Genomic DNA, 14,138 nt, shown 5'->3' with positions numbered 1-14,138 from the left:
ACTGTCACGAAAATATTGAATAGATTTTAAATGCTGTAGGAGAAATATGATGGTGCCAGAAAAATAAAATCATGTATTCTAGTAGCACCACCTTTTGAGCAAGTCAGTAGTAGATTTGAATGAAGAGTAATGTTACAGATAAAAAGTAGGGTTCTCATGGCTTTATGTAAAAAGTCAGCATAATGTAAAGCTCTCCCACACTGGTAGAAAAGCCTAGAGTAGCTGTTATCGGATACAGTGTTGTAGCATTATCATAGACCAGATCTGTGGTTCTTTACCAAGCACCAGTCTGAACTGAGCTATTTGCAATGTGATTAGGTGCTGGAGTGTACAATTTCTTTTCATAAGGTTTATTAGGTTTTCATTTAAAAAGTGGTATAAAACAACATTTTTGTAGTTAAAGCAACAACAAAATAACAAAAAGCAATTCCAGTATTACAAAAACATTTACAGGTAGGTTTGAAGTCAAATGAAGGGGTACAATGTGCTATGCAAAACCGGAGATTGATATCTTTAGAAGAAAGTATGTTGGTCCTAGGTTTCAAGAGAGACAAGAAAAATATTTGTATGAAATCTGTTTTAATAATAAAAAAATGTGTACAAAGGAAAAAATGGAACAGAACCATAAGTAGCTCAGGGCAGAGAAAAGGATAAAGGAGAGATAAGAGAGGGGGAAGAAAAGGATGTAAAGAACTAAGATGTCTATGGTTTATATACATGTGATGTGTCCATCTGAACCAATTAAATTGAATTACCCTATACAAATGTGTAGAAATATCATAAAATAAGTATTTTAATGCCCTGGTAAGTAGTGAGTGATCCAAGGTAACCAAATTTTTATAAAAAGTTTCCATTTAATCTCAGAGCACCGCTTCAATTTTCTCATTATTGAAATAGTATGTAACTTCATGTTTCCCCTGTGCAATTGCTGGGGTTCCTAACTCTCAAGCCTTCACCAAAGGCTGCTTTGCAACTGTGAATAAAAGGTTTAGGATTTTTGTCTGTCATTTATTCCATCCTCTTGGTTTGAGGAGCAATAATGATTCAAAGGGATCCTTTCGAATGTATCTGCCCAGCAGTAGTAGCACCATTTGGTAGACTCTAATCCAAAACCTCTTCATATGATGACAGTTTCTCCACACATAGATTAGAGAATCCGTGGAGCCACAAAACAGAAGATTGGAGGCCTGCAATAAGCCTGTATACAAGGAGAACTTTCTAATTGGCTTTGTTAAAGTTCACATTAATCGAGTGGCCATACGTCAAAATTGTTTCCTATCCGAGTAGTCATGTGTTCAACCAATATCTAATTCCTAGTGGGTTATATAACGTATAGGTTGTGAGTTCAGAAGCGTTATAAATAAGGGAGAGAAAGCTCATAGGATCCCTTCGGGAGAGCGTTTCAAACACTGTAGCAGACAATTAGATATGTGTATATTAAAGGGTACTTTGAACTCAATGATTGGAGTTGGAGGTAGGGGAACCATTCTGAGGCAGGAACTTGTAGGGAAGAGAGAAAGTGCAAATCCCAGCCAAAGAAGTGCATTCCCTGGCTTTAACATGCCATGGTAAGTCCACCAGTGAACATGGGCAGTAATAAAAGTGGCTAAGGACCTGTGCCAAGACAATAATCTGAGTATTTGACACCATCCCTCATGCAAATAATGTTGGAGTAAGGGATTAGTGATCACTTACCTGTAGACAGGAGGATGACAGAAAAGGGTGTTGATAGCAATGGGAAAGATAAGATTCAAGGCTATCCAACAAGGGGGCATTTGCAAGAGAATAATAAACTGCTAGGGGTGCCAGCACAGCTGATTGATAGTACTTTGCAATGTTAGGTACTTCTGCCACCCCTGAAGACTTCTGTAAGAAAGCTGCCTAGCCACTTTTTGTCTGAAGTTGCCCAAATAAATATAAAAAAGTTTATTTAAAGCCTCTGGATCATCTAGCCATTATTAGTAGAGGGAGAACCCAGAAAAGATACAATAGTTAATGCAGAGGAGTAGTTTTCAACGCCACAATTGCTCCCAGCCATGAAATCTGATGCTGACATGATTCTAGACTAGAGATTGTGGAATGCAGGATTGAGACATACCTGGCTGTGTAAAGAGATTCATAGAAATCCATTAGGTGGACTCCAAAGTAGGGCAGGAACTCTCTCAGCGATAGGGGAAGTTGGTTTGCATAAATATTATAATTGGAAACTTTGGAAAAAGTGTTTTAACCAAAGATATATAAACAAATGTAGAGTAACTAACCATACTGCACCACACATCATACCCAGCGCATGCATCGTAATGCAAAGCAACACACTGAACACATCATCCACAGCAGTACATCATTCCCAGGTTGGAAATATTATTAAATGATCCAATAACTGTGCTATCACATAGCTTTGCACATTACCATCACTGATCATAAAATGATTTTACAGATTAAAGAAAGACAGAAATACCATTCAATAAATAATACCACTTTAATGGCAAAGTAATAATTTAGACAGTTACACTGCGCACATCTGCAAAAAATAGATGCAAGCTGGTTTACAGGCTAGAAGAACAATCAACTTATAGAAAATACATCATTCAATTAATCTTGATTACACCAAAACTTATTTTGAGGGCTTTACAAAGACTACAAAACTTTCCAGATGAATCTATTTCACTGCTTCTGTCTATTTACATGATATGTTACATCAAAAAATGTACAAAATATAAAATGTATACTGACAAATGTTTCACAAACAATTTGTTTCTTTGTTGTAAACTACATGTACTCACTGAGATGTGTTGTAGGAAGGTCTGTATACTTATATCTGGTGTGCATGTCAGAAGAGTATTTACAATTTACTCAGACCCAATATAATTGAAACACAAAAAGTCAGAAGTTTAGGGAGAACTTCAGGCAAACACACAAAATTCAGTAACTGAGCATTTAAGAACAGCTGTTTACCTACATTTTTATAATGCACGGTTTGGCTGAAAAGTTATTGTTTTACCTTAGTTTTCAAAGGTTTTATTACAGCATGTATTGTGTATGTGCAGGACTGCTGTAGCTAATGCAGGCTGTGCACTCTAAACAAAAAAATGCATTCATTGTAATCAGTATAGCAATTAAGAACCAGAGAATCTGGACTTTGAAATAACCATCTGGTGACTTTTATAGCTCACATTAAAATGAGTCTAAAGCAAGTGGTCAAAACCTTATAATACATAGGCTTACTAATGATTTTTGTCTTGACTGAAATTCTCCTTTAATGCCTAATTTCTCTGTTTCTAAAGCTAGCACCATGATAATATATCAAATGTATTAGGGAAAATGTACTGTGCAAGTTACATTTATTTACATATTTATTCTTTGCTCAAATGCCTGGTTTGATCAGCATTTAAGATTACTCCCATATACTCTTTTAATAAATGCCCAATTTACCCAAAACTGAACAAGACAAATTCTAAAAAAAGTAATTTGGGGATTTTACACAGTGCATTCAAACAAAGTAGTTTAAAGAATATCTTTTTGATAGGCCAAATATGCTTGCATACTGTAGTACATCTTCATTCTTTTCATCTCCACTTTTAGTCAGTGGGAGGGTCAAGCATGTGTGACCATGTAATAAGAAAAGAATAAAGAAGGACGAACAATAGATGCAAGATGTCAGCATAGGATGCCAAACAAGTGTAAAACCTCAATCTGTAACCAGGAAATTAGGAGGCAGAAAGCCTTAAAGGCTGTGTGGGTGAGTGCATAGCTATCCAATTGGTTTTGAGTTTGAAAAGTTTATTTACAACGATAATATTTAAAATATACCGTAATCAACACGATTATTTTAAGAATTTGCCTTGTTCAGTTTTGGCACAGAGTATCAAACCCCATAGAAGTCCCTGACAACCACAAAAACTGAAGCACAAGCCACAGGATCTGAGAGTTACTTGTACTGGGACCAAGTAAAATTGGCCATATGGCCAGGAGTATAATCTATTATATTTACTTTTATCCTGCTTTATGGATGTCCATTAAAAATTACCACAAAGGTATACTTTAGAAATAATTCTATATGACCTACTCTGAATCCAATTTGCACTTGCACAACATGATTAAGATTTGCATTTGGGCAATAGCACCGTGTAGGAAAATCAGGTCTTAAAAATAGCACTGTATAGCATCATTCCTGTATTAGGATTACAGTAGATGACCAAGGTTTTGGCCAAGACTTGTTTGTAGCACCAGTAATTGATGTTGAAGGTAGCATCTGGTTTACAAATTCTACACAATGCCATAGCCCTTCAATTATTATTATATATTTTAGCTAATAATTGATTTTGTTGGATTGTTCCTGGTCTCCTTTCTATAATCAATTAAGTCATATGAAATAGATTCTGACATTATCACAAAATATACTGGCTCAATGTATATAGTTTTTAGAAACATGACGGTAGTAATGTATCTCCTTCATAATCCTAAGAAGTGTAAGCACATAACAAACACACCAGGAAAAACAGTATGAGATTTTGCATTCTGGATTTGTTTAAAATGTATGGAATATTTTGTGAAACACACACCAACAAGGTAAAATACAAATTTGTTTTTTTTTTCTTTTTTTCTCTTTTTATTGGTGCAAGGCATTTTTTGTCATGGATTCTATATACAACACCCACCCAATTAGACTGTGCAAAACCAACCCAGTTATATTAAAAACTCTACACCATCTCAGTCTTACTCAACACTGAGAGCTCCATTTACAACATAATAAAATCAATCATGCCTAAAACTATAAGAGGGGAAAAAAGGTAAAATTAAATATAAAACAGTTTGTGCTCATGCTTCGTCAAGTGTTCCCAGCACTGCTGGGAATTTAAAATACCAAAATATTTCCTTTGCAAGTAAGCAAGGAAAATAAAAAAAACAACTTTTTAACCACCTTTCTCGGTTTTGAAGTAGACGTCTCATTGTTGACCTATATTTCTGAGTTTAAGACAATCAACATATGCATAAAACAAAAATCTGATTTTCATTGATCACCATCCTTTTAAATGAAAAGATTAGAACATTGTGCTGAGTGATAAATGACATAGTAGTTTAGGAAAAGAGACATACATTGTGTTTGTTCTCTGACTAAGACTATCAGGAGATATTTTTAAGGCAGTGAGATGGCACCATATTACTTTTCTATTCTTCCATACTCTTTCCTTCATTGGCAAGACTCACATAAATGCAGGTCTGAGTGAAGCCTTAACCATTTTTTAAAAATTGTTTAAATGGCCGGTAGGTGGTTACATAAAAAAAAAAAAACAACTGATTGGCAATGAGGACAATTATAAACAAGTGATTCAACACTGCTGAGTTCAGAAGTCTGAGCATGGCAGTTCAGATTTACAATTGGCACTTATCCAGTTATCACAGTAGATTTTCTGGTAGCTGCACAAATACATTTTTGTGCTTTTAGTTTGAACGAGAGACCATTATCTAGATCGGAGGCAGCACTTTACACAACAATCTCACTAATGTAGTCATGTGACCGGCACGATGCCTTACATCAGAGGTTTGAAGTAGATTAAAAATACAGCACAATTAGTACAGAATGTAAAAATAAAAAACAAGAACACACATTATACATACACATCTGTGCTGTAAACCTTTTTTTAACACAAAATGATTCCAGTTTGGCTAGCAAATGTGCAATCTGCTTGTTTGCCCTCTATCCAGGGCCCTTTCCAGTTGACTAATGGAGATACACTCTACTCCATTCATATTGAAATGCATTGAGATTAAACTAATTCAAGCTTTCCACTTCAATTTTTCACCTGACTTCTTTTCTAAACCAAGTCACCTGCCTACCAGCACATTTTCCTGGTACGGGTGTTGCATTGCGCTGCTTCAGTAATGGCAGTGATCTATTGGACAAAACCTTTCAACTATAATAACAAAATAACATCCATGGATGAATCCTTAGAGGGTTGATTCAAGTGAAGGTTCCAAAACTTCATCATGGTGACTCGTGCCATCGCTGTCACAGCTTTGTCCACTTGAAAAATTGGCTGCTTCTTGAAGTCGCATTAACATATTTATCTGGGAAGAAAAGGGAAAAAACATTACACCATCCAAATCCAAAGAGCTTTATTTCATATTTTTTGCAGAAAAATAGCTTTTTCATAAAAATCACACCATGAACGTCATATAAAGAAAAAAAATCAGAAAGGATAATACAGCAATTTTAAGTACTGCCATAATAATAATATTAATAATAAAAATAATAATAAAAAGAGAGAATTGGAAAAAAAACCTAATGTAACAACTGCAGAAGACAATTCCAGCTTAGCTGCAACAATCCATCTTTGTTAAGGAATTGTTCATCTATGAAAAGACGAACATTGCCTTCTATGTTCTTAATATTAACATGACTGGCTATAGCACATTAATTAATGATGATTTATTAGATTTTACTGTTCCCAATAATACGACAAAGGTAAGAGCTGAATGGTCAGATGCGTTAGTACTTCTAAAAGTGGAAATGAGTTTAAAGGGTAAGAATGCTGTCATAAACAGATCTTATTTGAAGCTTGACACTAATTTGACAACAAAGTGTTAGCTACGCTTGGATGCTCCAAAACAAAACAGCAAGGTATGCAAAGCAGAAATCAGCTTCTTGCACAACACAGTTTAGTCTCCATTCAGATCAGCATTTAGACTTTCCAGCATGTATGAAAAACAGGGTTTTTACCAGCATCAGGCTAGTCAGGAAATCTAATACTCTAGCATGATTTAGGTGTGTACTTAATACCACTGTACTGCAGAAATGAATAAAATGCTATATAGGATGTAGTATTGCAAGTACATGTTGTATATAACTTTACTTTATGAATTTAGGACATTATTCCCAATGACTAGGTGTATTTAGGTTGAAGGTCTAATGCAACACTTCTTCTTACATGTTTGCACGCTGTGTGCATGCACAGGAGTTTCATCATCAATGACTGCCTGATGGCCAAAGGAGCTGCCAGGTTCAAAGGCAGAATTTAAGAAGACAGTTGTAATGGAGGGCCGGTTATGGCTCACAAACAGCAAACTCTGCAGTGCATTTCCATGCATTCTACCCTATTCACATTTTATTCAGCACATCAGAACCTTACAAACTTTTCATTTTACTTCAGCTATATATAAGCAAAACTCCCTGCAAGCTTACTTCCTCTAAGAGGGGGTTCCGCCATGACATTTGTAATATGTTATTGGCAGGTAAAGGATAAAAAACTGTCCTATTTCAATCTGTTGGTGAAGTTGGACATGGCTTCAGCATTACAAGAGCAGTAAGGCCCTCTTTAGGGGGCTTTAGGGGATAGGCTGTATCCTTAATATCCACAACAAAGTGTCTGCCAAAGCATTATTGTTATATTAATATGTCTCAGGGGTGTCAAATTGGCTTGAGTCAAGACTGAGGCCTAAACACATTTCTGATAGATTGGAAGAATTTTAAAGTCCATTTTACCAAAAAACTTTGTCTTGCATTTTAGATATATTTCTTAGGTTGAACATCCTCAGGTGTATTTTACATAAGGAAATCCAAATCAGGTACTGCTAATTTAAAGTAATACAAAAAAAAAAGCTTTTCTTATAATGAAAAGATCAGTGTAACATATACTTGGAATAATTCATAGCTGCCTTTGCTTTAGGATAAATGATGCATTTTCATTTTCAGATAATAGACAGATTTAAGAACAGTGAATAAGATATTATTGGCACTTACTTGTAAAAGTTTGTTTTAGGCATATTGAAAATAATCCCGTTATTTATATAGAATCATTCAAGGAACTAAAAAAAATGGTTAAAGAAAATAAATCAGGATACTCATGGCTTTTTGGTAAAATATTTAAATAAACTATGCATACCATTATATGCAATCCAAAACAAGAGTTAAACAAAAATTTAAAACCATTTATCTAAAAAGGGATCAGTAGGAAATTCTATTGAAAACGCCATATTAGGTATTTCTTTGGAGATGAATATTAGATGGTTAAAGGATATGCCAAATGGAGGAATTTGTTCCATGTAGGATCTGTTTTACAACACTGTCTTGTTTTGACTGTTTGGAAGGTTCTGCAATGGTAGGACAACAAAGTAATAAAGAAACTATCACTCGGATGAAGGAGGTAAACTTATTAAGGACCTGCAAAAACCTGTGGCAGCCTTTCAAACTTTTGTGACATGGCGGAATGCTGGGTTTCTCTGAGGCAAAGCTTCAACCCATCTGGCTGGAGTTGGAGCTTTACAAATATCTCTAAACATTCCTACAGGCCATTGATTGTTGAGGGAATGTTTACTGACCATTTAGAATTTGCAAAATGTAGCAAGAAATTTAGAAAAGGCGAATAAAAGTAACAAAACAGTGGAGGATTGATGTTTAATGTCATGCAGCTAAATCTGTATGTCTACCATCTGAAGAATTATGCATTATTTTATGAAAACAAAAGGCCTGATTAGGTCTACTGACCACCACCGACCTTTCATCCATGTGCTTGAATACACAATGAGTGCATAAATTTACCTGTTCCTGAAAGTGCGCTGCTATTGTCTACTATATGTTAAAAGATATCTAATGCAAGAATAAAAAAATAATATATTGCTGCTTGCTAGTCCTAAGATGTGGTGAGTGTTGTCACTCTAGAACATTGTCTCTTGACCTATTTAACATGGAGGGAACCCCAGGTCTTCAGGGAACCTCTGCTATAACTATTTATCCACAATTTACAGTACATTAGTGTGGTGGTCAATAGGAAGAATGACTCACACATTGCCGGCCATTGGAAAAGAATGCCACAGATAGCCAAGAAAATTATTGGCGTCACTTAAACTGACCTGACAGTCACAAACTGCCTATTGCCTAAGAAACCCCTAGCAACCTCCAGAGGAACCCTGGCTGGAAAACACTGCTCTAGAATCTGCATAATGCAAAAAATCGAAAAAAGGAAATCTAACAAATATTGCTACTATAAATAACTTGGTGAATATTTAACTGTTACTATTACCATCAGGATTTGACAGCTTGAGTTGCATAAGCATTAATTTGCAGAAACTGCCAATATCTGTTTTATTTTTTTAAGATTCCAGAACACAGCACATGGATAATGCAAAGAAAAATCAAAGTAAGTGATAGCATGCTGGCTGTTCCAGATACAAATCTAGGACACCCATGTGACTGTTGATAATGCATTATCCCTTCAAAGAAGCTGCATGTGTATTTTTCTATTGAAAGAGATAAAACCTTTCACATGAACAATGATAATACAATCAGAGCCAGGCATCTGGAATAAAACTATCATTTTAATTAGATAAAACAATCCACATTTTCCTAACAGACTTGATGAAATAGCTTTCTTTGAGAACATGCTTAACTTATTATGGAAAACACTAAACTAAAATTAAAGCAAAAATAGAAAATGCAACATTTTTAGAAAATATATACCACTGCTGTGTCTCAAAAACATTAGGACATATGGTGAGATGGCACAACACACAGAGAAAGGATATCACATTATATATACCGTACATGACTGCTCTGTTTGAAACAGCTGAAAGCAAAATTAAAAAGTCATAAAAAAAAGTAGTATCCAAATGTTTCCAAACTAAAAATGCCACTGTCCATTTTAATTTTAAGTCTTAACTTCTTATATGCAGCTTAGAACACTTGTGTCACTAGAAAAATGTGAATTGGCCAGAAACAGTCATCCTTCTTTTTGGATTTTTATAACAAATCCTCTATTACAGGACAGTGTAACCATGATAATCACAGTTCTGCAGCTTTTGGTGCATTATCGTCATGAAAAAAATCTGCCAAATTCACCATAATTATTCTAGGTTTGCAAATTTCGCAGCCAGCAGGATCAGCTTTAAACCTGAAAATCATCCCAAAATATAACTAAATATTGCACATTTGCCTGGTTGTGAACCAGAGATTGAATTGATATAACAAATTAGTATTTATTATGAGCAATGTAACCCTAATAGTGTAACATATCGCTGGTTCTTTAGTTGCATCCAAACAGCCTCTATTCTGAGAATATTACTGGAAAACATCGCATAGCACAAGCATGTTTAGTTTTAAAGTGGTTATTTTGATGCCAAAATACAAAGCAGCACTGAGGTCCGCAGATTTCAAATCTAGGTCTGAGGGACTAGTCTGTATTACAGTGAGCGTAAATTGTATATGACACTGGCATTACACATCAGGCCTGATTTATTAAAGCTCTCCAAGACTGGAGAAGATAGACTATTATGGGTAAACATGCAATGGATCAGCTCCAGGATTGAAAATATTATAACATCCATTGAGAAATCCATTGAGCTTTAATAAACCAGGCCCATTTTATTTTATTTTGTATACAACAAAACATGCACCATTTGGACCAGCGTACCATTATGGATCACATGAATAATCTTTTTTCTGAAATGCTGATGCATTACACTTAGGCTACGTGTAACCTATTCAATTTTAGTAGATTTAGATTTAGTAACCGAAAATAGTAACTACATTTAAAAAATCTGCATTGACTATGCAACGTACCAGGGGGTCACCATCTTTGTCACCTTCCGGCACATTTTTGGATGATGATACTTCTTTGGCAGTGGCATATCCATCGTACCCTACATCCTCTGGCCGCAACTGCAGTAAGGCTGGGCATTCACGTTGAGAAGAAGCAGTGTTCCAAGGGAATGTGTCCTTTATCCATTTTGTCAGGTCTTCCCAAGGAGCTTGTTTGCCATACATCTGTACACACAAAACATGATTTATTTAGCGTGGACTGATATGGTTTGCACAAACAACTGGACCGCCACATGTTGAATACTCACAGATAGCAACAGGACACTGGAAATCATTGCCCCTATACACTATGAATTAACAGTTACATAGATTGGTTTACAAAATCAAGTGTAAATCATATTTCATTAAACATCTAATCCTCTTTAATATATGAGTTTACGTAAAATCTTGTGTTTATTCCCCACTTTCACAGCACTTAAATTAGCAAATCTTTTTCTCATAGTTAAAAACTCCTTTCTACAAAAACTTTTTCTTGCAGTTCAAAATGCTTTTCCACCACCTGTAAGTGATATGATTTTGTTTTCTGCATTGACCTTAAACAAAACTGTAGTGAAAGAAAATGGTTTGTTTCCTTTGCTGACTTTTAATAAGCTGCCAGCTCTCCAGCTGTTTTAATAAATTGCTTGTTCGGATTCCTCTTATATAATGTTCAATAATAATCCTTGGTAGCAGGACAGATTTATTGGGATCACTTACAAACGTATGTGCAAACACTTGCATTTTGCATTAAGTTATTTCTGCCAGTGAAGTCTGTAACTAAGGCTGTTTACCCATCAAATGCTAAATTTGACGCTTCAGGGGAAACCAATTAACCTATCAGTATGTTTTTGGGATGTGGGAGGAAACTGGAGACCCTGGAGGAAGCCCAGACTGCAAAAGCAAGACTGCTACCCACTGAGTGTTCCAGTCTACAAAAAAAAAAAAATAGCTTTTGCACTCTTTCGGATACACAAACTTTTATGTTCTTTTCTAGATCAAATTTCTTTAAGTGTGAATGTCTTGAAAATGTGTTAGCTGCTATCATAGCCATATAATTATGTTTTTTTACTTATGATTGGTGAATAATGATTGTAACAGCTGGTGACATTTTAATATTCATTGTAGTATTCTAAAAATAACATCTTGTGTTCAGTATTAACTCGGTATCCTTCATGTAGAGGAAGAAATCAAAGAATTTTCTCTCTGTTTTGCCAGCAGTACTGTAATTTCCTTCATTCAAGCCCACACCTGAAGTTGTTTAATTAGTTTTTCTATTCAATCTATCATTTTCATGGTGGACCTGCATTTCAGCTTGTCTATGTATTTCTCTTTATTGTCTGTATGCCAATAACTACAGAATTTTTGTGTACTTATTGTAGTAAAGCTGTGTACTTGGATTAAAGTGCCACCTGGTGGTGGTTTGTAAATTCACATGTTATCTTTTAATGAAATGCAGCATAGATAACAAAAAATAAGATTACAATGAACCCCAAAATGTAAAATGATTTAGGAAAAATATAATTATGAAAAAAAATCTGGTTTAAATTTTTGTTTTACTGTTTTTGACTATATCTATAGTCAAAAACTTTTTTTTGTTTTTTTATTTTTAATATTGGATAGCATAATGGAGTATTAGAACTGCTGTTAGATTTTACCACTATAGGAAGCTTGATTTATCAAACAGGAAATTACTTAGCTCTGTTAAGGTATGTTTTGGCTTTGATTAAAACCATAATAATTGCATTTTAATAAATCCCATATGTGGTGGAAGCAATACATCACTTTATATGAGCACTCTTTACCTGAAGTCCTTCTCTCACGGCTTCCAAAAGATAGGGGATTACCGAATAGTTCCAAAGATCTGTAAACCATACTTTAGACCCATCCACATCCATCGGACATGAAAGGAAAAGACGTGGACCTATCAAACAGAAAACAAATATTTACTACTTATTTTCTGAACCCTGCAGCTAGTGTTTCATGTAAAACTCTTAGGTGTTCGTATTTATTCCTATACATTTGTATAGCATATACAAGAACACCAATGTCACAATGTACCTACAGTTTTTAAAGTGTTAATGTACAACTACGGTCAATTACACAAAAAGCACTTAAAGTTGGCAAAGGCTGAAAAACCGCTCAACTAAAAAAAAAAAATATTGGTTTAAAAATAACTAGAGACCTTGTTGTGCCTTCTTTCAAGGGAGTGACAACACAGATTCCACTGACATATAACCAATACAATATTTGTACCCTGTTCAATTCTCACAAGACACATAGAAGAAGAAGAAGAGGGGCTCTTAGTATAATCACTGCCGGGCACTCCTGCACAATGCCACTCAGGACTGGCCACATCTATATCCCCCTGCCGGCCCTGTCATGGTCAACATATTGCATCCTCATTGCCTTGAAAAAAGGTTAGCATGGCTGTATATATCAGAAAAGAGGAGCTCCCAAAGTCTGTGGGAAATGACTGAATCCTCTTCTGAAGCCCTGACAACATTTCAGAGTGTTGGGCAGCATAGGAGAACATTACTTGTTGCAGGATAGAGGGATTAGGTTTTTCATTCCTTATTCACCTACCTTTAGATAAAACAAACCCAATGCAATGAGAAGGGTCTGCAAGTGTAAATAGTTTTTCCCGGAATTCACCTTCATTTTTTTGGCAGATTGTTTTTGGATTTATAAGTCTTTAATTTAATGATCAAGCATAAGGGTTTGTGCAAACCAGATGTGCTGTCATGCATAAAACTGCATTGTGTAAAACAAAGACATGAGAAAATCTATTGTTTCCAACAGAACCAGTTCTTACCAGCACATTTCAAAATAATGCCTAGAAAAAATGTTTACATGCTGCGGCTGCACCATCTGCTCATTTACCAGGTGCCTCTGCTTGCTTGGTAGTGTCAGCAGATAGAGTACAAAGATGAGCAGTGCAGAGCATAGACAAAAGCCAAGTATTTTATATTCTTAGCGTACATAAATTTAAATCCAAAATAAAATCCCTTTTAGTAGCAGAATGCTACTTCTAGAAAACAAAAGAATTTTCTGTTTACTCTCCTAGTTTCTAAAAATGTTTGGAAATAAAAGAAGATTTTTTTTCATCACAAGGAATGTTTAAGTTGACCTTTAAATTAAGTCTCATACATCTCTAAATAAATGTCATATCTACAGAGTTCTTGATGACATTTCCAGTTTAGGCGTAAAATATTTTGATTTGGGACAAACATTTTTGCTAGTTAACATTCATGCCTGAAAATCTGTGAATTATATTTTGCATGCTATGAACACCATTTGATAATGTTCCACAGAACAGCTCTTTCTTTTAAATATAAAATGCATGGTGCTGTATTTCATCCTTGAGAGATGTGTAAATCTTACAAGGGTAAATTTCTAAAAAATCCAAAGTCTACTGACTTGCAGCAAAGAGAGATCACATTACTCAAAGCTTGAAATTGATTTTTTGACTGGACGATTAAAGTAGTAGATCAGTGTGGAACAGTAGATGTGGCTTATCAAGATTTCAGCAACCTTGCCTGCGTCTCACATAAAGAATTGAACAAGT

The 14,138-nt window shown here is 35.1% G+C and overlaps 1 protein-coding gene across 12 annotated transcripts in view; it reads right to left on the bottom strand.

Moving 5' to 3' along the window:
• Positions 1–2,460: 2,460 nt before the first annotated feature.
• NAV3 (neuron navigator 3) overlaps positions 2,461–14,138 on the bottom strand; it is a 349,645-nt gene continuing 337,967 nt past the window's right edge. For all 12 annotated transcript variants that reach the window (XM_072401409.1, XM_072401410.1, XM_072401401.1 and 9 more), the window contains 3 exons: positions 12,376–12,494; positions 10,556–10,759; positions 2,461–6,069 (listed from right to left, as the gene is read on the bottom strand). In XM_072401409.1, coding sequence (XP_072257510.1) covers positions 5,950–6,069; positions 10,556–10,759; positions 12,376–12,494 — 443 coding nt within the window. In that variant the 3' untranslated portion in view covers positions 2,461–5,949. The remainder of the gene's footprint in view (positions 6,070–10,555; positions 10,760–12,375; positions 12,495–14,138) is intronic.

The sequence above is a fragment of the Pyxicephalus adspersus genome, chromosome 2 (assembly GCF_032062135.1).
Source record: "Pyxicephalus adspersus chromosome 2, UCB_Pads_2.0, whole genome shotgun sequence".
NCBI classification, from domain to species: domain Eukaryota; kingdom Metazoa; phylum Chordata; class Amphibia; order Anura; family Pyxicephalidae; genus Pyxicephalus; species Pyxicephalus adspersus.
This window is presented reverse-complemented; position numbering and strand designations above follow the sequence as displayed.